The 25878-nt window shown below is 45.5% G+C and overlaps 1 protein-coding gene across 2 annotated transcripts in view; it reads left to right on the forward strand.

The window, feature by feature from the left end:
- The window catches only part of ZC3H13 (zinc finger CCCH-type containing 13), a 1331719-nt gene that overhangs the window by 428134 nt on the left and 877707 nt on the right, over nt 1-25878 (forward strand). For both annotated transcript variants that reach the window (XM_069639959.1, XM_069639960.1), the window contains exon 8: nt 14512-14709. In XM_069639959.1, the coding sequence (XP_069496060.1) occupies nt 14512-14709 (198 nt within the window). The remainder of the gene's footprint in view (nt 1-14511; nt 14710-25878) is intronic.

A 25878-nucleotide genomic window follows, 5' to 3' on the forward strand; every position in this document is an offset into this window, starting at 1 on the left:
AGTTGAGGCTCGCCACCTCCCGTAGTTGTGAAATGTTGTACCGCTATGTATTCTTTATCCACGAGCATGTGAATCCATGCAAGACCCCATGCTGTAGAAGGAACACGTTACTTACCTGTAACTATTGTTCTTCAGCACGGGTCTCGCATTGGATCCTCATGCAAACCCTCCCTCCTGCCCCCTTTCTTGGTCATATTGCCACTTTACGTGCTTACCAAATCTGAAGATGGCTGCTAGAGGAGGGGTTTGGGGAGAGGGCAGTCTTTGGCTGGGGGAGGTATGACCCAGAGCTCAGTGATTGGTTTAGAGGAGAAATACAGTCTGTAAGTGAGTGAAACTGTTTTCTTTTATCAAGGATTCCTGGCCTGACGACTGGAAATATTCGTGAGCATGTGAATTGATGCCAGACACATGCTGGAGAACAATAGTTGCGGGTAAGTAACTTGTTCCTTACTACCAATAGGGTCTACCTACCTTGAATTATATAATGTCATTCTAAAAGTCTACTAATGTGGTTTTACTCCCCTTGAATAGCATACTGCCAGTCTAAATGTTTAACACTAGGTTTTACTCACATTGAGCTGCAGACTGCTATTCTGAATAAGATTTATACGTTGGTGTATTGTGTTGGATTTTCTATTGTGTTTTTGAATGATAATAGCATTTACCTTTCTCAAGAATTATTTACCCATGTATATATAAATGAAAACATTATTTTTACAATACATCAGTGTATAAGTGTTGCTTTTGGACCAAAGGTATGCTATAAGTTCTTTGTACACCTCTACATCCCGCTCTCCCTCCCAAGTAAACCTAGCTGCTCTGTCATTGCTACCATTATAATAGGGTGGGATGGGGGGCATGGGGGTACAGCCTTATACTAAGAATTGGAGTTTCTGTATTGCCCAAGCTATGGGTGGACTTTAGAGAAACTGTCCTAACACTCATCATTGCATATACTGCACTAGCTACTACTCTTGTTAGCCTCAGGCCTGTTCTTTAATTCATTGAAAGTCAATTTAGCAGCACTTTCTGCATAAACATTGCAAAGTATCATGGGGGGAAGGTTCCAGTTGTGACCGCTTCATAGGAGGAGTAAAACGGCTTTACTCTCCAAACGTGAATCCACCTCCAGGTTTTGATTTAAATATTGTCTTAAGCAAACTCATGGGACCACCTTTTGAGCCAATGCATATGGCAGCCCTCAAGGATTTCATTTAGAAGACTGTTTTTCTTAGACAATAAATCTATTTGGAGGGTAAGCAAGCTTTGGCATTGTCTGTAACAGAACACTTTGTCACAATACATTAAAACAAGCTGTGCAGCCCAGTCATTCAGGCAGGGTGTATTCATAGACTACGATAGTCTCGTGGAATCTCTGGGCGCTCCTTCGATTTCTATTTTTGACTACATACGAGTGAAAGGTGTTATGACCGATCCCCAGTGGGTTGAAGACCTAACCCGCATTTCCCGCTACCCCCCACTCCGTTGGAGAGTGTGATAATCGATTACAAAAGTAGGAAAGGCTCCCTCTCTAAAATCTACAAGGCGTTGATTACGGCAGACGTAGAGCCCAGGCAGACCTTTATGAAACATTGGGAGGGTTGGTTGGAGGGGGAAATAGGTGCGGCTACCTGGTCGGCCATTTTTTAAGGTTCTTTTTTCGAGATCCCTGTACACAGCGGCAATGGAACATAATTTCAAGATGCTGCATGCATGGCACTCTTCACCTGAGAGAATTGCCAAAATGTACTCTGGGTCCTCCCCGCTCTGCCCGAGAGGTTGTGGTCAACGAGGGTCCTGGTTCCACCTTTGGTGGGGGATGTCCTTCTGTCCAGTTTTTTTGGTCTGAACTCCTGAGCTGGATTAAGGAGATTACGGGGACTGACCTACCCTTGCGGCCCCTTGTGCTTCTCTTTGGTGTTCTGGCCTCGGATGAGGGAGATGAACCTTTGTCACGTGTGGTTCAGGCCATGTTGCGGGCGAGGAGGCTTGCCTTGGCCCAGAAGTGGAAATGCTCTGTGATGCCTTCTAAAGCGGACTGGTTAGCAAAACTCTGGGTGATCTTTACATATGAGAAACTCTCGGCGATTACTCACGACACCATGAACTCATTTTTGCAAGACTGGATGGTGGTTCTGCTTCATGAAGATTGTGAATCAATGAGACTTTGAACTATGAGATTTTTCATTTGCCTTTTAATATTTGTGATGCCACCTATGTTGTCACTGGCCGTCCTTTGTTTTTATTATTTGAGCCCGTTGCAACAGTATTGATTGTGTATTTGGTCCCAATTTTGTGAGATGCCTTTCTCTCCTTAGTTCCTCCGGGTATGGTTTGGGTTGAGAGGAGGGTGGCTGTGGCTTGGGGGGGGGGGGGGGGGGGGGGTGGGAGGTGGGTTGGAGTCTGGTTTCGGGGGTTCCTTGACTTTGTTTCCTTTCAATGTTCTTTACGGGGGCTTGTTTTTTGAAAACTATTAATGCTTAATAAAAACTCATGTGAAAAAAAAAACAAGCTCTTCTTAAGAACACAAACGCGCTTCTCTCCAAATTAAAAGTTGCATTGCAACCAGACCATTGAATATCTAGCTTCCTTTCAAAATCCACAAAACTCTGATCTGAGATGTAAATGGAAGGGCATGTCGTAGAAGACATAAGGAGTACAAAATAGATTGTAATTTAACTTCTATTTGTTGGTCGCACCCTAGATTCGATTGCCGTAGGCATCTTAGGTTTTTGAACTTGGGTAAAAGTCATTGGTATCCCAAAAATACATGGTGGGGGTGGACTGCAAGCAGGATCACCCACAAGACAAATAGGGCGTAGTACAATAAGCTTGTATTCAATTGAAGCCTGCTCATTGTCATCCCCCAACCCAACTCCACAATACATTTTACAACATTGTGCAAAGATTCAGGTGACTTATTCTCTGTCACATATATATGGGTGTCTTCTGTGTATGAGTGATATCTCAGGTCGTACTTTGTTTAAAATGGCCATCAGAGGCTGCATGTATATATTGAATAATAGCATAGAAAAGGAGAAGCCCTGCGGGACGCCACAATCCATTGAGATGGAATTTGACAAATAGTTTGCAATTTTGACAAATAATTTGCAATTTTGACACATTGGTGAAGGTAGGTAAAAAATAATCTAAACCATTTAAGTGCGTGATCTGAAACTCCAGCAGTCTTATCCAATCTCGACAGTAACATTTTTGCGTCCACCGTGTTGAATGCTGCCGTGAGGTCTAGCATCAGCAACAGAGTGAGATCTCCTTAATCAGCAATTTGTAAAATGTCCTCCCACACAGCTGTCGGAGCAGTCTCTACCGTGGAGCAGCCAAAATCCAGATGATTGAAAAGTATCCTGCACTGCTGACTTTTCCACATGCTCCTTAGTTGCTCAAGTCCTTGGAGTCCAGGGATGTTTTTTGCAGTAATGGAGAGGCAGTGGGTATTTTCAGGTCAGGTGGAACTAGACCTTGGTCTGGCGACAAAGGTGATCAGAAACTGAGTCAGAGATGTCACATGTGTTGGAGCTACACAAGCAGGAAGTGTCAAATGTATAGTTTGTTGGTTTCAGATTTTGTAAAAGTGTAGTAATATCAGTGGTAAGGAGGCTAAAGTCAAGTAATTGATTCCCCCAAACTCCCTTTAAAAGATTTATACTCTGTATATTTAATCTGGCACATGGCTTGGTCGATCTTATCCTGGATTGATTTAATTTGATTGCAAAATAATTCATTTGTTTGATTTTCCGAAGGTGTTAAGCAAGTTGTAATTATCAAGGGATTTAAAAATGTAGAGGTGGTAGCAAACAGTTTCTCAGGTCTGTTCTTTGAAACTGAAATATTCTGCAAAAACGTAGCTTTGGCCTAAAAAATGTCTTTCTTCTGAGCTTTGAGTGCACCTTTGGCGTGTTCTAATGTAGTTACATTTCTAGATTTCCTCCCAGCTTTCATTTTTACAATATTGTTGATTCAAGGCAGCTGATAATGGCAAAAACCATGCATTAGTGTTTTTTGGTTGTCTAGATTGAAGAGCAAAATAATCCATAGAATCACAGATACAATTGATCTCCTTAGTGCCACTGACACAAGATGTGTTCCATTTTACAAAAAAAATCCCTCACTGGGAACTTTCTTCTCCTCAAAATGGCTATTTTGTTTAATTGGGATCTTTTCTGCCGTATCTCCAATAGTAAGACGAGGCCTGGCATGGTATGCAGTGGTGTGCCTGTTTACTTGGGGCTGGGGGGTTTGTAGTGAGTTTGATTTATTTCTAGGGTCTGTTGGCACAACTTTGTCACATCTCATACTTACCTTCTTTTACAGTAGACCCAGAAGAGTTCAGTTGAACCTACACAACCATATGCAGATACACTATAGCAAGGACATTCTTAGAGAATTATTGCTGACACAGTATAAAAACATCCCAAAAGTTCAATATACAATGCAAACTCCTAGAGTGTGGCATTTTACTGCCAATAATAAAACACAAAGTAACTGATATTGGAGATAGATAGATAGATAGATAGATAGATAACTATCTCTATGTTGCAGACCATTGAGATGAACTTGGGATAACTGGGTGGGGCAGGAGGGGTGGGTGTTGGTTCTGGTGCAGTGGGTTTCTTGTCTCATAGCCCCTGAAATGGTGCCCTCCCCTTGGGTCATAGTCCCTAAATTAGAGCCCCCTACTTGTGTCTTTGAAGACTTGTCATTTTTCAACATCTGACTCTTTAGCGTGCCTGGGACGTATTTTATTTTTTTAATGAGCTCACTCATTTTTTAGCTCTGTGTAGCCTTTGCTGTGGCCTTCAACACGTCTTTCGACAGTTGCTTTTCGGCATGCGTGAGGGCTGTCTGAGTCTTTCGACGCTTGGTCATCGGCGTGTAGGGACTTTGCTGTTTTGGACACACATCAGAACCAGACTTGCCTGTCAGTTTCTGGGGCCTGTCAGGAGGTGACCGCGACCGCCCAGAGGACAGGGAGCTGTCGGACCTCCTCTTTGACGCCATGTCTCCTTCCCGTCAGCGTTTAGGTCGACTTTCGGCCATTGGAGTTGTTTAGCGCAGTGTGCTTTGTTCGTGCTAGTGCCGCTGGGTGTCTGCCTCATAGCAGAGCCGCTGGCCTGCCAGCTGGGGTTGGGGGGCTTGCACATGGGCATCCGACTGATCCCTTTCGCCCTTGACGTCACTGTAGATGTCGATGCTGCCGTCATTGGAGGCCCCCTCGACGTCCATGATGGCCTACGCCTGCATGGCGTGGTCGGCCCAGCGCTTTGTTTTGCAGCCCTTAAGTATCTTGGGCTTGAACAACTTACAAAATTTACACTATCCCTCACAATGATCCCTTGGGAGACAGATTGCACACCCGGTGCAAGTCCTTCCAAGGGAATTTACGGTTCTAGGATGGGCAAAACGTATTTATGGGGAAGGCAGCCTGGCAAAATAAGTGGGTAGGGAAGGGAATATGCATTCTCTTAGGGAAAACTAAAGAAGGAACGCCCCCACTCTCCCTACTGTGAGGGCTGAGGTACATTGCGACCTTTCGAGGCCGTCTGAAAAGTTTGTCGAGACGAGCTGGTAAAGTCATTGTCGAAAGTAGTCCTCGAAGCAGTCGCCGAAGATCTTGCTGGGGAATGGCTAACAAAGGACAGAACGAATATACTAACTTTACATTTTTGTAAGTTAAGGTGATAGCCAGAAGGAACTCCGCTATAAGCGACCAACATTGATGGCGGGAAAAAATAATCTGAGGAACCTTGACGCATGAAGCACCATGGGTACAGTAGACGTCACACTAGTGATCGTATTACTGGCACGCACTATCGCCATCCCTTTTCAAGTTTAGAAAACTGTAATACTCTGCAGCATCCACTAGATGTTGGCATGTGAATCTAAGCAGATACAAGCATCTGAAATACGATTACGGTGAGTAATGTATCCCGTGTGTTTCTGAGGCTTTGTATCTGCTTAGAATTGCATGCTTTGCATGGGCTGCGATCTAGTGTACGTGCAGAGTATTGCAAGACTTATTTTCGAAAGTCGAAAAGGGATGTTGACTGAGCATGTCTGTAATACTACCCCTTGTGTGATGTCTGTTGTATCCATGGTCCTTCACGCTACAAAGTCCCTAATATTATTTTTTTCTGCCCTAGTGGGCGGTCGCTTGTTGCAGAGCTCATGGCTTGTGGCCTTTATAGATATATTTCATTAGCAATTTTAATTAAATATCTTGATCAACAAACTATGCTATCTCATCTCAACTGCGCTTTGCTAATAACTGAGATCGATAGCAGTCGCTTCATCGATGACTGCCTTGGCCTACACAGTAGGGCGAGAGAGGTGTGTTGCATTTGATTTTCTCTTTAGAGAATGCCTACATTTTCTGTTTCCCCTCCTTTCTTCTAACACTTAATATGGGATATGGGTTCTTTTATTATGGAACCACACTCCTTTTAAATTCTATCCCTTCTGCCATAAAAAAGTACCCCTGGAAGGACACTCGGTGTGTAATCAATGCCTTCCTAGGGATCCGTGTGAAAAAAATGCTGCCAGGCAGCTTTTTCGCCCAAAGACTGTTAAAGATCAGCGGACCAAACGTTGGGCGGCTCATGCCATGCCATGCAGGCGGAGGCTTCTATAGATGTACAGACTGGTGCTGTCAAAAACTAAATGGAAACTACAGCTTCCCAAGTGCCTGATTTCCCCCCCCCCCCCCCTCCTCCAAAAGGCATGCTGGCAGCATTGCTATAGAGACCAAACCCAACGACAGTGGCACACAAGCATGTAGGAAATGTGGAGAATCTCGCACCCATTCTCAAGATAAAAATACAACCCCTAGTCTTACGAGCAAACATTTTTCGAAGAATGGCCACTGCAAGCCAGAGCTCCAGACAACTAGGCACAAGAAAACAATCCTCTGTAGAAAATGGCTTGGTGCACTGCTTTGCAAGGAAAACAAGATTTATTTTGTATTAAAAAAGATGGCCCTGTTGAACCCAACTGCCACAGAGCTCTCTGGGTTAGTTCAAAGAAACAGAACAATATAAAGCACATCCTAATCACTTGTGACGCATACAGTATACATCCACCACCCTCATTAGCTACCACCTATATACATACTACCAGTCCCCGATAGTTCCTCGACCGATAGGCTGCATCTAATCTACCCCGGCCCCCTAACACATGGTCTTCTGCTCCACCACCTTGGGTTCTAGTTGCGTGATTGGCTGGCCTTCGAGATGGTTACCCTCCCCATTGGCCTAGTGTTGTGGTGTATACCGGGTTAACATGAGCTCAGTGGATGCTTTCAAGGTCAAATTGACCCTCTGGAATAAAGAAGCGCTTCTTTTGATCCCAGCCACGCCATGCCTCCCCATTGCAGAACTAAATTAGGCATCACCCATTCCTCCTCGTAGTACAAATCATGGCACAGCTGACACCGTGCTGCCCCCTTATCAGCTCTGCCTCCATGGAGCTTCATCTGGGCCTCCCAGGAACCACACTAATCAGCCAAATTGTGAAAGATTGAGATGTTCTGTTCATGGGCATCTGGCAGTTTAAATGGGATGACCACCATTCTGAGTGGCACTAATGCCCTAAATTTGGACAGCCTTTTGGCAGCTCAATACGTCTGCCCGGGCTCCCATGGGTTTGTCTATCGGAACGGGCGCAGCCCTACCTCTGCTCGGCAATTCACATTACTTTCTGGTTTTGCAGGCCCGCAATACTAAACAATTGTTTTATCTATCAGGCCTGAAGACCCCCTCGTTTTGGTTCCTTTGCTGGGGAATGGCATGGGAAATTGCTTCAGGACCCATTGCCATGCTGTCCAACTACTTTAACTGCGGCAGACTTGGCCTTGCTCTAAAATGGCATTGCTTCAGTATTTCCTGCAGCAGAGACTAAGGCTGGCTGTTATGTTATTATTTTCCTCTCAGCTTCTATATTCTAATAACACACACAAACACCCTATACCTGGGCCTGCCTATAGCTCCACAACTTGCTACAAAAATGCTACACACGTTATCCCTCGTTTGCATGTTTCACCCCCTGATAATGCACGCGTTCATTTTCTGCATACACACATATATTTTCCTCAAGCAGAACAGAAACGCTCTTGCAGCAATTCTGCCTGGACGCAGTCCTCTGTGCCCACATCTCGTGCACGTCATAACAACGCTCCAAAACAAGAGTCTAGTGATGAATCTTCCTTGCATAAAAACATGAGCCACAGGTTTCGGCAGCACACACGACTGAACGTATGCTGAAACCAACGCCCATTTCCTCCAGCTTCTGAATGTACATTGAAAACTAGTACACTAGAGACGGCTTTAAAACCACTGTCGAAATGCACACATTCAGACTAGTATTTCGGTGCAAGTCCATACATTGCCGAAACACAATAACTACACTGAGCCCTCGTCACCTCTGTCACAAGCTGTACATTCTAGTCCTACACATAGCCCTGAAGAAGTTATGTACCCTTTTCATGAAACACCTTAAACAGGTTCTTGGACAAAGGAGAGGTTTCAGCAAACTATGGACATGGTCTCCTCCTTTGTCTTATATGGAGAAATATCCACTTAATCAAAAACAGATTAAATTAATGCAAGGAGAGCCTCCATCTAAATCCTCTAGATTACAGGTAGATGCCCTTTTACAGCCCCATGATGATACAAGCCTTACAGAAGAAGTCATTGATTTAGATCGAGATAATACTAATTATGACTAAGATCAATACAGTGGGCATCAATACTGTGCTGATGATCCTTATGAGATTGACACATTTTTAATTCCTTCACCTAACGATGGGGACCAGCCTATAGCTGACACTCCTGTAGATGATCAGATTTTGAAAATTGATCTGCTTAAAAAAGTAGCACACAGCTGCAAAATTCAGACACAAGATGTCCTGCAAGATCTACATTTTGTAGATGAAATGCCAGAGGAAAATACTAAAATAGGACAGATAATTCCTCTGTTTCAGTCGGTGTTTAAAAGAATAAAGCCTTATTTAGAAATGCCTTCTCTCACCAGGGCTGTTAATCAAAGAATGGAAAAAACATTTTGCTCCGCACCATCTGACGCAACCTACATACGTGGTCATCTAAAACCAGACTCACTGGTGGTTACCACCTCCCGCAAGAGGGCAGGTACTCCCTTAGCTTCCACAGAAACTCCTCCGGAAAAGGAGAGCAAATAACGTTTTGCCCTGGATAAAAAGCTGGCAACTTCAGCTGCATTTCAGGTCCGTATTGCTAACAATACCACTCTTCTTTCCAGTTATAATAGAGCACTATGTGACAAAGTCCAGACGCAGCTGGACTCGGTGCCTAAACCAGTTTATGGTCATTGTATCAAATTCTTTGCATCTAATACCTTTCCATCTAAAGCATTTGCATCGAAAAAATGAGCATCAAATGCATTTGTTTTTGTTTTTTTGGGGTTTGGGAGGGTCCCCACTCCAAACCCGTTTTTTACTCTTTAAAACCCACCACAGTAAAAACTAACCCTTTACTCCCCAAAAACATGCATTTGATGCATATTTTTTCGATGCAAATGCATTCGATAGAAAGGCATTCGATGTAAAGTCCAGATACCCATGAACCTCTTTGCACTCATTTTAAAGACAGTATCCAAGGGAAAACAAGTTGCGAACAAAATTATAAAAGGAAATTTAGATGCAGCTGATAATGTGGGTAGAATATTAGCAGAAGTCGCAATACTAAAGCTCCACGCTTTGTTGCGACAATCTGGGTTTAAGATGGAGACTTCAGCAACCTTACTTAATATGCCTGTTGAAGATAACCTGTTTGGGAAGGCAGTGGATGACGTCTTGGAAACTGTGAAAAAGAGAGTATGTAACTCTTATATCCTTAAACCACGTTTCTAACAAACCCTATATTCAGCCGGGTGATTTTAACACGCATAGGTTTTTTTCGAGGACACACCGATCTATGCGCATCACAATTCACCTTCAACCAAGGGTCATCATCCCCTTGGTATTCCAGCACACCAGACACACCCCTTTCAATCTCCCGATCAAAGGGGCTCTAGACCAGGCAGAGGTCGCTCTAGAGCAGCAGCCACTAAAGGCTCTGCTGCCCAGAAACGGTGACTATCCAGATCAGGTGCCCTCCCCTGTTTCCCCAGTAGGGGGTCATATCTCACAGCATGCCCACACATGGAAGGGGATCGCCTACATCGGAGGGAGTCACCTCAAACAAGTGGGCACTTTTCACTGTGACAAAGGGGTACTCTACAGATTTCCTCACAACCATCCACCAAGGTGACAAGATTTCACCAGAACATAAACTAATTCTACAAGAGGAAATAAAAAATTCAGCTACAGAAAGTAGCAGTGGAGCTGGTCCCTCCACAAGGTAAACAAGGGTATTTATTCAACTTATTTCCTTCTTCCAAAAAAGGATTGAACTATTTGCCCTGTATTAGAACTAAGTCCAGCAAACACCTATGTCAAACTGCAAAGGTTTCGAATGACTACCTTTCAAGAAGTAATCCTGCTCTTAAAACAGGGGGTTCACATGGCAACACTGGATATGAAAGATGCATACTTTCATATTTCAGTGGTGCAAATACTTTGGGTTCAAAGTCGGAATGACTCATTACCAGTTCAAGGTCCTCCCCGTTGGCATATCCTCCGCGCCAAGAGTGTTCACCAAAGTACTCGCATTGACAGCTGCCCACCTGTGCAGACAGTCGATTCCTGTGTACCCTTATCTCGACGACTGGCTAATAACAGAAAAGACACCTCAGAGATGTCATGAAAACACCCAAGAGACAATCCACTTGCTTTTCCGTCTATGCTTCTCAATCAACGAGAAATGTCTTATTCCAAGTCAAGCAAAACAGTTTCTTGGGGCCCAAATTCAGACAAAGACGCTTTAGTCTTCCCCTCCAACGAGAGGGTACATAATGTCCTACAACAGATTCCACATTATGTAGCTGGTTGTACGATAAATTTACGGGAAAGCCAGCACCTCCCAGGGATTATGGCTTCCTGTATTTACATAGTACCTCAGGCCAGACTGTGAATGCGCCCAATGCAACAGTGACTAGCCAAACAATGTTTGCAGGCAAGCGGTCAGTGGGACGATGTAGTGGTCATTTCGTAGAACCTAGTTATTTCCCTGCAGTGGTGGACAAATGAGAACCTTCTGCAAGGAAAATCATTCACCACCGCTGCAGTAGAAGCCACTTTTCCACAGATGCAGCGCTGTCAGGTTGAGGAGCACATCTTCTCAATCACACTGCTCACAGCAGATGGTCACAATAACTAACGAAGAAGCACATCAACCTTCCAGAATTGTTAGCAGTGTTCAAAGCGCTTCAAGCCTTTCAACACCAGCTTCTGGGGAAAACAGTCCTAATTCTAACAGACAGCACAACAGCCTTGTTTTACATAGACAAGCAGATGGGGAACACATTCTCCATGTCTGTCCAAACTAACACAGAACATACCGAAGTGGACATTAAAATGCAACATTTTCCTTCTGCCCCAACACATTCCAGGGTGAACACAACTGCCTAACCGATGTCTTAAGCAGAGACTTACAGCTTCCATCAGAACACAAATGGCAGCTTCACAAGAACATTATAGAAGACATCTTCTCAGACTGGGAATAACCAGACATGGATCCATTTGCAACCCAGCACAATCCCCAGATTGCGCGTCCAGGTACCCCCAAACAAGGTCCAAAGGGAACACTTTGTGGATGAATTGGTCAGGGAGATTTGCTTACGCTCCCCTAAAGCACGAAACACCAGTCCAATTGATTGATCTCCCTCACACACTGTTCTCTATTTGCTTTTCCTGTTGGATTCAGGGTTATTCTTCAACTCTTTTAAGGTCCATCTAGCTGCACTATATTCATACACCACCTCTCAAACTGAAGTTGCGTGGTGGAAAATGCCAGTAGTTAAAGCATTAATGGAGTGTGTTAAATGATTACACCCACCTATTTCAAACCCAAATCCCTGATGGGATTTAAATATTGTTCTTACAATGCTCATTTGTCCCACTTTTGAGCCGATGCATGAAATCAGTCTTAAGGACCTCACTTACAAGACTGCTTTTCTCATTGCCATTACATCCATTAGACTGGTCAGTGAACTATAGGCACTCAGTCCAAAATCCCTTTGTTAGCGTCCATAAATACAAGGTGGTGCTAAGAACACACCCTCGTTTTTCACCAAAATGTAGTCAACCAGTCCATAGAACTTCCAGCTTTCTTTCAAAACCCTACCAATGTAGCCGAAAAAACCTCCATGCATTAGATGTCAGGAGGGCTGTGAAGATTGATAATTTCTTTGTTTCCATAGCTACTGGAAGAGAAGGGGATCATGTCTCTTAAGTCCACTATCTCAGTGGATAGTCAAATGTATTGAAATTTGCGACTCTCTGACAAAATTCTGCCTTTCACGCCCAGAGCGCACTCTACACGTGGCACAGGGGCTACTTTGGCTTTTACTGCAAATGTCCCTTTAGATGCCATTTGCAAGGCAGCTACTTGGAGTTCTATACATACCTTTACACTATATTACGGTCTGGATACACATTCCAAACGTTCACTGGTGGGACAAGTAGTCTTAAAACATATATTAGCTGCTGTAACTTCAAACATCCCACCACTTTCTCCAGGTACTGCTCGCTAGTCTTTTCAATGCATGTGATTCTAAGCAGATCCACAAGCCTCAGAAGGCATACATTACTTATCGTAATTGTACTTCTGGTGCTTGTATCTACTTGTTTGTTTATTTGTAACGTGCGCCAGACCCGAAGGTATCGGGGCGCGAGGACAAGGAAGTTTTCAGCTTACATAGTTACAAGGTACGATCCAAAATATAACATAGCTTACAAGATTACAAAGATATTACACATATATACAAGGATAATATTACAGATATAAAAGGATGAGATACAATACAAAAGTACCATGTTAATTACAATATGGGTCACCACAAGCGTGTGGTGTAGATTGTAGGATACCAGGGACAGGGGAAATGAAGGGATAAGTTACAGATGTGTGCTGTTGTAGCTTTAAGTAGAACATTTAAGCTATGTTCCATTGGGAAGAGAGGAGGTTGAACGGAAGTGGCTGGTGTGAGTTTAAAGATTATTGTTTTTAAGCCAGTTGATGATATTTTTGTCTTTAGTGTGGGTAAGTTTGATCCGCCCTAAGGATAGGTGGGAAGGAGTTCCAGAGTTGTGCAGCTTTGACAGGAAAGCTATTGCCACCGATTGTCATCCGTTTGAAGGAGGGGACTGTCAGACAGTTGGTGTAGGCCGCTCTGGTAGTTTGGAGCATAAGCCTTCTATTGAACCTCTGTCAAGTAATGAGGTGCTGCCTTATTAAAGCACTTGAATGTTAGTGAGGCAGTTTTGAGTCTGATTTTATCGATAGTGGAGAGCCAGTTAAATTGTCTCCTTGCTGTTGATATATGATCTCTTTTGGTCATTCCTAACGCTGCTCTCAGGGCGTTATTTTGGAGTATTTGAATTTTCTTGGTGATGTGTTTGTTGGATCCAATATATAGGGCATTGCAGTAGTCCAACTTAGACAGCACAAGTGCTCTTACTAGTGTGGTGCAGCTGCTTGTTGAGAAGAAGGGTTTTGCAGATCTAATCAGTTTACATGTGTAAGCCTGAGATGATGCCATTGCATTCACTTATTTTGTCAAAGTAAGGCTGGAATCAAGGTAAAAACCTATGGTTTTCACCTCCTTAGCAACCTTCGTGTTGCCATCTATTTCAAAGAAGGTATAGTAATGGCCAAGTTTCTTAATGTTGGGTGTGGTCCCCAAGATGATGAGTTCCGTTTTGTCATCATTGGATTCTTGGATTCACATCTCCACCCTCACCCCTCCTCTTGGAGTTGAAGGTACACAGACATCAAACATATTACACTTGCTCTTATGTACTCACACACAAACTTCATGCTCCCTCATGTCAGAAACCAAACAATCTGAGGGACTTTGACACGTGATGGACCATGTGTACAACGCACGTCACACTAGGAGTAGTATTAGACACACCCAGTCGACGTCCCTTTTTGACTTTTGAAAACAAGTCCTGCAATACTCTGCACGCACCACTAGATGGCGGCCTATGAAAATCACGTGAATCGAAGCAGATACAAGCATCAGAAATACGATTACGGTAGGTAATGTATGGCTGACTAAACTTGGTGTTATGTTGGTGCAGGGTTTCCTTTTTTCCCAAAAGTAAAGTAGTCTATTTTTCATCTTTGGGAAATTTTAGTAGCCACATATACAAACAGTTGGTTGGTTGTGGAATTTCTTGTCTGGTCTATTTTCTTGTGATGCTTGGTAAATGGCTTCAAAATATATTGTTTTGTGAACAAATGTTTTATTTTCCAATGGTAGTCCCTTAGTTAGTCTGTTATACAATGTTTGTTGCAATTTCTCAAATCTGCCCTCTACTCTGTCTGTAATTATGTATAATCTTCCACACTTTAGAAGTTCAAAAGGATCACAAAGTAAAAAGAAAGGACCTCGCACTCCAAGCCCACCTCCGCCATGTGTGGAAGAAATTCCTGTGGTAAAGAAACACAAAGAAAAACACCGATCAAAAGATCGTGGTGTCGAAAAACCAAGGGAGGTTAAAGAAAAAGTACGTGATGCTGAAAAACATAGAGAGAAAAAAGAGAAGCAGAGGTAGGTAATATTTAACAATGCTCATGTAAGTTATGTTGATTTATACTGGGCACTGCTACCACCCAATGGCAGTCTCCAGGCGAATGTGAAGAATATATTTATTAGTCTGAGTAACTGCTTTTCACTTATTTTATCCCTCTGTTAAATCACACTTGCTTTTCTCAGTCTAAATGTTCACTGTCATTTTGAGAGAGCTCAAGTTTGCTAAAATTCATGGGTGTCTCCCTATTAGGCTTGCCACACCCTAGGTCAGTTATTAACCTGATTTCTCAGAATTTGGTACATGCATCCACAGATTTGCCCTGAACGGATACAGATGTTTCCTATTAGCGCTTACATTTTGATAAGTAAATGCTGTCGGTGTTCTCCCTTGGTCTCGGTGAAAATCCCCTTTGAATTCTGAATGTATGTTTCCAGTAAGTATTCGAATACGAATGTTAAAAAGATGATTTCTTTAAAACTACCTGGTAATGAAATAAAGTAGTCATTTTCTCTCTCCATTCTTACCTCTTTTGTTATTTTGAGATGACAATCGCTGAATTGTCATGCCTGTTTTCCTTTGAGCATAGTTATATCCACATTAATTATCATGATGTAAGCTCATCAAAAGCAAGCCTGGACCATTGAAAGGCATAGATGAATTATTTCATTTTTGGTCCAAGTGAGATTGAACGTTCCATTTTGTGCTTTTTCTGTTCTGCTCAGACTACTGAGTAATTTTGGCAGTTCCTAAGGGTGATTTTAGTTCTCATAAACAAGGCTCATTTGTAGTTGAACTGGTTATAATGTTGCTTCATGTGGATCAATTTATATATTCCTCACTAGTTTGTTTCGTGGCTCTTTCATGGCAGCACCACTTAAAAATCATGACCCTCTTCTAATAGGTCTGTGTTCAGATATGTGGTAGACTCTCTGTATCCTCTATGCTGAGTTATGGCATGGTTTGTGTACCCTCCACATTGGTTTCCAGTCTGTCTTCTATGGCTATACTGCAGCACTTTTATGTACTTTGAGGCTGGTAATCTTTCCCCATAGCTTCAGCTCCATGTCCAGTGTTTGTGCTATATCATGTATACCAATTGTTTTCTGAATCCAACTAGGGGGCTGGCATGTTCCCTGTAGCTTCTAAATTCATAACTGGAATATATACTCTGATTTATGTACCTTCCTCGTAACGCCATAAATCGGTGATTCTACAGCGTAATCAGCTGATTGCCGTTATTCCCCCTCGAGGCCCATGCCCTAAGATGGCTGCTGCAGCGTTTTGTTTATAGGTTGCTAAGCAACCATTGATTTCAAGCTGCCGTCCGCCCCCATTGGCCACGAACATTGTTATATCCCAGCTTGCATTACCGGAAGGTGAAGCCTGCCCTTCCCATCAAAGGCCCTCCATTTAAGGCTAACTCCTGTCTGAGCCTGTCTACGCCAGGCACGCTGGCCTGCCACTCTGCCCTATGTCCAAGAGAACTGTAAGTACACTGACTCCCCCCCCTAATTTGACATCAATACCCACTAAATCCCATCACCTGCAGCATCCATTGCCCTCTCTGTGCAATCAGCAAAAGTCTTGCTGCCTCCCATTGAGACATGCACTCACTTTGCCAACAAACACTGACCTGTAAGCCCTGCTGCTGCCCATGAACGTCCCTCGTCCGGTCCTGCGTGCCCGACTATTCTGTGCGCTGCATGCCTTAGCTTCAACAGCACTGCTACTGTCTCTGCACTGGACTACATGGAACTGCCATATTCTGCTTTATCTAACTGTACTCAACATGCTCCAGTAATAACTGCACTGTCACTATCTCTATTTTGCAAATGTTAGTTGCTTCACTCTGCACGTATGCTCATCTACATTGTAACATAGCGATGTTGTCTTTAACATTACATGTTGTTTAGCTGCATTTTTCTCAGGAAGCACTGTGCTAATGTTAACTGCAATGCTCTCACTATCTGCTCTGCCAAAACAATCTACCTCTTTTTTGGCTCTTGATCACAGTATCCAAGATCGATCCTTCTATTAGGAGACTTACATTTAGGATACAATGATCCTAAGGATAAATCCGCTGCAACCCTAGCTAAAGAACTCGCAGACTTGGGTTTCTCCCAAAGAGTCCTCACCCCTACTCACTCCAAAGGCTGCACCCTTCACTGGGTCATGGATCACAACTGTGCATCCAACATTACCTCAAACACCGCCCTTCCTTGGACGGACAAAACATGCATCGAAGTCCTCATCCCCACCAACCCTAAACCTAAGACTCTCACCCACGCACCACCTGCCACAATAAGAAGTTCTAAAAAACTCAACGCAGACAACTTGCATCCCCACCTTAAAAGCCCCTGCCTAGCACCACCTTTCTCTCAGGACCCAAATATATTATCGGCTATCTTATGATACGCTCACCAATGCCATAAACTCTATAGCCCCACTTGAAAGCAAGAAGGAAAAAAAATAATTTCACTGCAACTCTTGGTTCTCGGAAGAACTCCAAACCCTCCGAGCTCAAAAGCGCCAGTCGCTTAAAAACTGGCAAACGGATCTGAGTGATCTAAATAAGAGCCTCTTCAAACAAATATAGCCCTCCAATATAAAAAAGCCATTTTAGCAGCAAAATCCAACTCCTTCAATGATAGGATCTCAAAGGCCAACTCCCAAGCTAAAGAACTATTCGCAATCTTCAATGAATTAGTCACTCCTCTGGCTACCGCTGACGACATAACTAAAGACAAAGCCTGGTGTGCTAGCATTCAGTCCGCCATGCTCAACAAAATAAAACTCCCCCAGAACAAAATCCAAAACCACTGAAAAGCCCTCCCAAACCAAAAAACCAACCGCCCTACACAAGACGAGAGTAGTAATCTCAATCACGCTCAATTCTCCTTCAGAAACGTCACTGAACCTGAGGTCCTTAATCTCATCAAAAACCTCAAACCATCCCTCTGCAAAGCAGACATTTACCCTCCCAAAATCATCAAGGAATGCGCCAATGACCTAACACCCCTGATTACTGCCTTCATTAACACATCTTTCCAAACAGGAACTGTCCCAAACAATCTCAAGGAAGCCTGGGTGCGGCCACTTCTAAAAAAGGCCACACTTGACCCAGCGCAACCCAACAACTACAGACCGATAACGACAGTCCCGTTCCTCCTAAAAATCCTGGACAAAGCAGCTCACATCCTGATCCAATCATACATAGAAGCTAACTCCATACTAAGCAAAAGACAATCTGGCTTCCGTGTCGGGCATGGAACAGAATCCGCCTTATTAGACCTAAAAAATCAAATCTCACAGATCATGGACAAAGGCAAACCTGCCTTGCTCCTCCTCCTCAATCTATCAGCTGCTTTTGACCTGGTAGATCACCAAACACTCACCACCCACCTCACCCATGCAGCCCATTTCTCTAATCAAGCAGCATCCTGGATCACTTCCTTCCTTGAAGGAAGAGCCATGAAGGTCTACTCCGACACAGCTAATGCAGATCCTACCACTATAAACTGCGGTGTCCCCCAAGGATCTTGTACAGCCCCCACCCTCTATAACCTCTTCACAAAATCCCTCTTCGACCTACTTGACTCCATGGGTGTTGCATATACAAACTATGCAGACGACACTCAAGTACTTTTACCCCTATCTGGGCTCTATCACCAAGACGCCACGGCCCTTCACAACATCTATGACACTATCCAAGCTTGGATGGCAATCAATGCCCTCTGTCTTAATGGGGAGAAGACTGAAATTCTCATCCTGGGCCAGACAAACACATTATCGAAACTAAGCCCCCAATACAACAACTTCAACATAGACAACTCAACCATCTCCGTATCATCCTTTGTCAAGACTCTAGGTGTTCACATTGATGCAAATCTATCGATGAACGAACAAGTCGGCGCCATAGCCTCTTCATCAGCGTTCAGCACCAAACTCATCAATGCCATTAAACCCTACTTATCAACCCCCAACCGCTTGGCCATAGCTAGAGCAACTATAGGAGCCAACCTCGATTATTGCAACGCCCTTCTAGCTGGCACCTCCTGTTAGGCAGAAACCTCTGCAGTTCCCTTAGGGACCACTGCAAAAGATTTAGGACTACAGGTGGTTGGCAGTAAACCCAATTGGTAGCAGTCTGTACCAGTGGTGTCGTCGTTGCAGGTCGGCTCGGCTTCTCCGTCCTTGGATTCTTTAGGTCCTGTGGCGACTTCTGAAGTTCCAGTCCCCAAAGCCCTGCTTTTATGCAGAAAACCCCCATTCATTCAGCCTAGCTGTTACTCAAACATGCTAAGTGGTGAGCCGGGTGGCTCACCACTTGGGCCAATCACACAAGAGTGCGACTTGAGTTGCCGAGGCAACTCAGTCCAGGGTGCCTAAAGCCCCTCCCACACCCCCTGTGGTACCCAGACAGAGTGGCACCACTTTTGGAGGCTTCTGTGGAGAAGCCCGCCAAAAAGTGGAACAAAGGGCTCGACTTGGGTTGGAGTCACAGAAGCGAACACAAACGCCATTTTGGAACCAAGTTTCGGCAAAAAATACCAACCGGTGAATTTATATTAATTTAATAAACCAGCGGTATGTTCGAGGCTATTTTAAAAAATGGTAGCCTCGAACAATGGGAAAATCCCATAGGAATATATTCACGGTCGAATATAAAAAGCAGTATCCACTGCCACCAGCCAAAACTCGGTCGGGGGGGTACTGGACAGTGCCCCCTCGAACAACAGACCCCGGGGCAATCGAATTGCCCTGACCAGTACGTCCACAATAGAATGGTTTGTACTGATTCTGTTCACAATTTGAGACTAGTAAAGCCAATGGTGACTTTACATGCCCTGGGAGACAGTAGTCAGTCCCAGGGTATGGAGTCTGTTTGGGGGTCGCTACGACACCCCTGGGTTACGGCACGGAGGGTGCTGTGTAACTCATATACCAGAAAACACATGAAGCCCTATGGGGTAAAGGACCCCATAGCCCATAAAACACATACAAAGTCAAAGGAACACCTCAAATCATGTCTAAGAGTGGGAGGAAAAGAGTCTCACTCTTAGCAGGAGAAAAAAATAAACCCCAAAAATCCAGAAAAGCTGCTGGGGGACTCACTAGGTTTGGGAAATTAGCCTTTACAGAGAATTCTCCCTAACACCTCCGCCAAAAACATTCACAGACTGCAAACCACACAACAATGCCCTCCGAGCCGCCAGAATATATCCCACGCCAGACGTGAAGCACGGTGGCTGCAGGTCAAAGACCGTATTACTCTGAAAATCCTCACCATCACTCATAGGTGCATCAACAAAACCGCACCAGCATACCTATCTGAAGCAATATCAAGGACCACATCCACTTGCCCCAACAGAGCTCAGTACACCAACCAGCTACACATAACATGCACAAAGAGAGCCACAGCGGGAGGTCTAGGCTTCTCCTATATTGCACCGAAACTCTGGAACTCACCCCCTGCCACCCTTGGAGCTGAAACTTCCATCTCGGTCTTCCGCAACAACCTCAAGGCCACTCTCCTCAACTAGCAAGTGGAGGACTGCCTCCTCTACTTCTGCCATGTATATTGTAATATAACACAAATGTAATAGAACTGTATTGTAACCTGTGTATATATATATACTGCTAATGACTATTTAACTATATTGCAACCTGTATATGTATTGCTAATGACCATGTGACTAAGTAACTAAGCTTTGTACTGTAACAAGTGCCACGATGTTCTCAGGGCTGTTGTGCGTTTTATAAATACGAATAAAACAAACAGTATTACTTTGAACTGCCTCTGTCTCGGCAGCTGACTGACTACTACAATTGCATGTGACATACTGCTCCTCTTTCCTAGAGTGATCACTGCCCATCCTTCAGCGCTCTGCGCACCACTATAAACAGTGTTACATTACGATGCTGCCCATTTGATTATTCACTTAGAAGCTAGCATTTGCACAATACCTGTGCTCTACCTATCTGCTTGTACGCTCACCTACCATACTGCATATCAATCTAATCACTGCCATTTCTTGTCTTCCAACTGTTTGCCAGAAAAACCTGTGCCCGACCTATTGCATTTTGTTTTTAAACTCCCTGCGAGCACTACCTGCTTTACCATTAACTAGCTCTTTAGTATTACCCACTTACCTGCATTCTTACATTCATATCCGCCCTAGCGGACTTAGTCAGTGTATCCATTCCTGTCACACACAGCAATATGTTGAATAGTGCCATAGCACCCATTGTGCCCATGTTGATGTGCCTGCCTGCATTTAGCCACACACCCTTTGTGCCCATGTTGATGTGCCTGCCTGCATTTAGCCACACACCCATTGTGCCCATGTTGAATAGTGCTATAGCACCCACTGTGCCCATGCTGAATTGTGCCATAGCACCCATTGTGCCCATGTTGATTTGTGCCATAGCACCCATTGTGCCCATGTTTAATAGTGCCCTAGCCTAGCCAAGTTGAACTGTGCATATGTGCACCTAGTCATATCGCCAGGGTTCGGTTAATCAGTCACCATTGCCCTACATGAAACCACGTTCTTCAAAGAGAGTCTCTCGCTAAGTTTCAGCATGTTAACTAAAGCTACCAGCCAAATAATTTGCATCCCATTACTCCTTTCAAGTTTCACACTGTCTTTCTAGACGCCACATACAGGCCTTTAGGGCCTTACCTACCACAACACCCCCTGACCAGCCTAATAACACAACATCTAAACAGCATCTAGCCATGGAAGACCTTCCACGCCGGACTCCGAGGACCCCTTGTACAACAGAATGTAGGAATACACGTCTCAGAGCCAGACTAGTGCAAATATGAGCCCCCTAGAAGCTCGCTACCCATCTCCATAGGACAAAGGATACCTAAAACTGCGCCCAAACCTATGCCCGCAATCACTGAGCTAGTACTTAACTGCCCTCCTAAAACAAAAAGATGCATAGCCCAACATTTGAATTCTAAAGACCATCCAGCCTCCCACCTAGCAACTACAGCTCTCATTAGCTCGCCCATCAAAGGAGCAGTAATAAACTCTAGATCACTAGTAGCTCATGCCACGGAGATTGCTGACATGATCCTGATGGATAACTTAGACTTCCTCGCCATCACCGAGACATGGCTACATGCCGCAGCAGGACCCATGCTTATGCTAGCAGTACCCGATGACTACACTATTTTGAGACCAGACAGACAAGGGACTAGAGGAGGAGGTATTGCCATTATCTGTAAATGCAGCATCGCTATGAGATTAGCCCCCCTTTACGATACGCAATTGTGCGAAGTACTGTCAGTCAAAGTACCTTTAACTCTCAAACCCTAAATATTCATAGGGCATTTGAAGAAGATCTCAACATGATTCTATCAACAACCTCAAATGTCCAACGCAAGTGCTACTATTAGGTGACCTTAACCTGGGCTTCAATGACCCTTCGGATCAGCCTGCCCTGACAACGGCAAACACTTTTCTTGAACTAGGCTTCACCCAAAGAAGCATAACTCCCACCCACAATAAAGGTAGAATACTAGATTGGGTGGCAGACCAACTGTCATGCCAACATCGCTTCCATCTCACCGCTAGCCTGGACTGACCATTACCTACTTTCATTTACGCTCTCCACCAATAGACCCCCGCCCACTCCTGCCCCATGGCTCCACCTACATTAACCAGAAATAGAGTATCACAGTGGATAGGCTTATCCCTGCCTTACTCCCTACCCTGAACTCACTTCCTGACAGCACAGACCCAGAGCAATTATGGCCTCCTCCTTGGACCAGATCGCCCCCCTTAAACTCAGACCGAGTAAGCCTATAAACCATCTGAACAAATGGTTCACACCTTTCCTAAAAAACCTAAGGCAACAAAAAAGAAATTGCGAGGCTACCTGGAAACTACTACCCTCGAAGCCAACAAATTAAAGCTCACCGAACTCTCATCCCTCTAAAAAAAAAAAAAAAAATCTGCCTAGCTAAGCGGGCCTCTTACGACACCCGTATCTCCCAAGCTATCTCCAACATGAAAGAAATGTTTACTATTCTCAAAGAATTAGAGACCCCCATCGCTATTCCAGACACTTAACAAAGATAAAAAGTGGTGTTCAGACATCCAACATGCACTTGCTACTAAAGTATCTATCTTGCAAAATACAATTTCCCTTAAAGATACTTTAAGGGACCCACCATCACCCAAAATAACGAGGGACACAACCGAAACCCAACCTACCCAATTCAACTTCTCCAAAGTATCTATCATTGAAGTGGAAAGAATTATTCGCTCACTCAAACCTTCTAATTGTCAGGGCGATCTTTTCCCGGCACAACTTATTAAGGATGTGGCGCGAGACCTATCACCCTTCATATCCAGGCTTATCGGCGCTTCCTTCCCGCCAACCTCAATCAATCATGGGTACTCCCACTCTTAAAAGATACCAACAGTAGATCCCTTAATACCTCCCAACTACAGGCCAATTACTACCGCCCCTTTCCTTCTAAAAATATTAGACAAGGTGGCCTACACGCAAATACAACATTATTTGTAAGTACACCACCTGCTAGGAGCCAGGCAATCAGGTTTCCGCCCACAACACGGAACAGAGACTTCCCTCATTGATCTTAAGACCCAAGTTGATGAGCTTAGAGACGAGGAAAAATCAGCCTTGCTCCTCCTCCTAGACCAATCAGCTGCGTTCGACCTGGTGGATCACACAATACTATGCAACCATCTTGACACAGCAGCACACTTCTCCAAGGACGCCACAACGTGGATTAGATCCTTCTTAATTGGCAGAACTGTGAGGGTCTTCTCATCCTCTGCAGCTGCAGATCAGATGCCCATCACGTGTGGCGTACCACAGGGATCCTGGTTCTCGCCCACACTGTACAACATATTGACTAAGCACCTTTTTTGATGATCTGGACCATCTCGGTATCACCTACACTAACTATGCGGATGATACCCAGATCCTCATGCCACTTTCAGGGGATTATGACAAGGATTTGGCCTTGGTGAATAGTGTACATCATCCAGGCATGGATGGCCACGCACGGTCTATTCCTGAATGATAAAACAGAACTCATCCTGGGTACCCCTACTAAGTAAAAAAAAAAACTAGGACCGGACTACTCATTCATAATCTACGGCAACTGCATTAAGGTAACACAGGAGGTAAAAACATTAGATTTCTATCTCGATTCCACGCTCTCATTCTCCAAACAGGTCAACGCGCAAGCGTCCTCTACGGCATATAAATGCAAACTTATAAGAACAGGCAAGCCATTTCTCACTAATCACAGCTGTACTATCCTGGCCAGAGCCCTTATCTTATCCCGCCTGGATTACTGTAACACCCTGTACATAGGCTCCAACAAATCCATTATTAGAAGATTTCAAACCTTACAAAACAATGCCCTTAGAGTGGCGCTAGGTATTTCCAAAAGAAATCACATATCTGAGAGCAGACGACAGAATAATTGGCTCCGAACTAATGACAAAATACTCCTGGAAACGCTGTCACTTACCCATAAATCTCTTAATAACGCCGTCCCTATCTACCTCTCTGAGAGGTTCCACAAAGAGACATCCATAAGACCCACCAGATCAGCAAATGGGGACCGCTTGTCCATCCCTAGATTTAAACTCCTCACGATCGGAGGTAATAGTTTCCCTGTTAAAGCGGCTAAACGGGGGGCGCTGTTGAGCGCCGAACAAGATGGCCGCCTGAGTGTCTCTCTCCGCGGTGGGTAGATCCCACAATCATTTTTTGGGCACTTTCTGGCTCTGTGACTTGGCCCTGGAGAATACGACTCGTATCCTGAGGCAACCGGGTACCACCCGGTACTGTTCCTGTTCGGATCGTGGCTGGGGATCCTGAGATCTGGGCGCCCCTTCGCCCTTCCCCCACCGGCAGCGCGTCTTTGCGCCAATATTAGACCTGGTTGGGCGAGACGGGCTTGCCTCCCTGCATCCCGGAGACTGCGGGACGCTCCGGTGAAGACCTGCGGTGCTCCTCGGGGTTCCGTCCCCCATTACCTGCTTCTACTGGGACCCGCCGTGCGGGATTGGCCCCCCCCACCGTTCCGGGGGTGCTGCGGCTACGATCGCTGCTGCTGAGCAGCTCCTCCCTGGATCCTTGGCTGCGCTACACCGGAGACCCCCCTCCTCTACACTCCCAATTCAGCTGACCGCTCTGGGGTGGACCCGCGAGGCGCTCCGTGATCCCAGCCCCCACCGCCTGCCTCTACCCCCCCCTTCGGTGCCTCGGCCCCGCTCTGGTCCTGGGGCCCCCTCCGGCTACTGTGAGGGGGTCGCGGCTGCTGCTACTGGGCGGCTCGCGCCTCCCTGGAGGCTCCATCGGCGCTGCCGTGGCCTGACCTCCCCTGGTGCCTCGGCCCCGCTCTTGCCCCGGGACCGCCTCCGGCTGCCGCGGCCCGCGCCTCCCTGGGGTCTCCCTCGGTGCTGCCTTGGCCGGACCTTCCCTGGGACCTCAGCCCCGCTCTGATCCCTGGACAGCATTCTACTGGGGCCCCCGCCCCCCACGGAGTGGAGCTGTGGTGCGCCCCGGGACACGGAGTGCCGCGCTCCCCTGCAGTCTAGTGTTGCGGGCCAGGAGTGATTAAGGTACGTCAAGGGGGTGCTGCTCGAGACTCTGGGGCACACTTGGAACACTGGTCTTCCCCCGCGCCTACTGCGCTCGGACTCTCCTCAGCATCATCCCAACAGTGTGCTCCCCCTGCTTTGTGGCCCTATTTGCCCTATTTGCACCCATTCGCCTTACTGGGGGGGCCCTGGGCCTTGCCGGTCACCCACACCCCTACCCTGGGGTGTCTCCTATCTCCTGAGTGGGCCGTGGGGTCCTTGGAGCCACCACTCAGTACCGGATCTGCTGTTCACCTGGGACCTGCTTTACCCCACATCGCTGTCCCCGAGGCTGCGGCCGGCCGGCCCGCCCTGCACTTGGCCAACCCCTACCTCCACGGCGACCCCTGGTCATCATCACCCCCTCCCCAGGGGCCTCTTGTTCTGGTGCCCACCTGGCGTTGCCCCCCAGGTCTCCCTGGGCTAACTAAACTCCAACAACCTGCACTGGCAGCCGCAATATCTCTTACTCATTGAGTTCACAGCCTCTGGTTCCTCCCTCGTGCTACCTCCAGTCCCATACCGCACCCCGCACCCGCAGCT

This window comes from Ambystoma mexicanum, chromosome 7q (genome assembly GCF_040938575.1).
Source record: "Ambystoma mexicanum isolate Mex_15411 chromosome 7q, UKY_AmexF1_1, whole genome shotgun sequence".
Lineage (NCBI taxonomy): Eukaryota > Metazoa > Chordata > Amphibia > Caudata > Ambystomatidae > Ambystoma > Ambystoma mexicanum.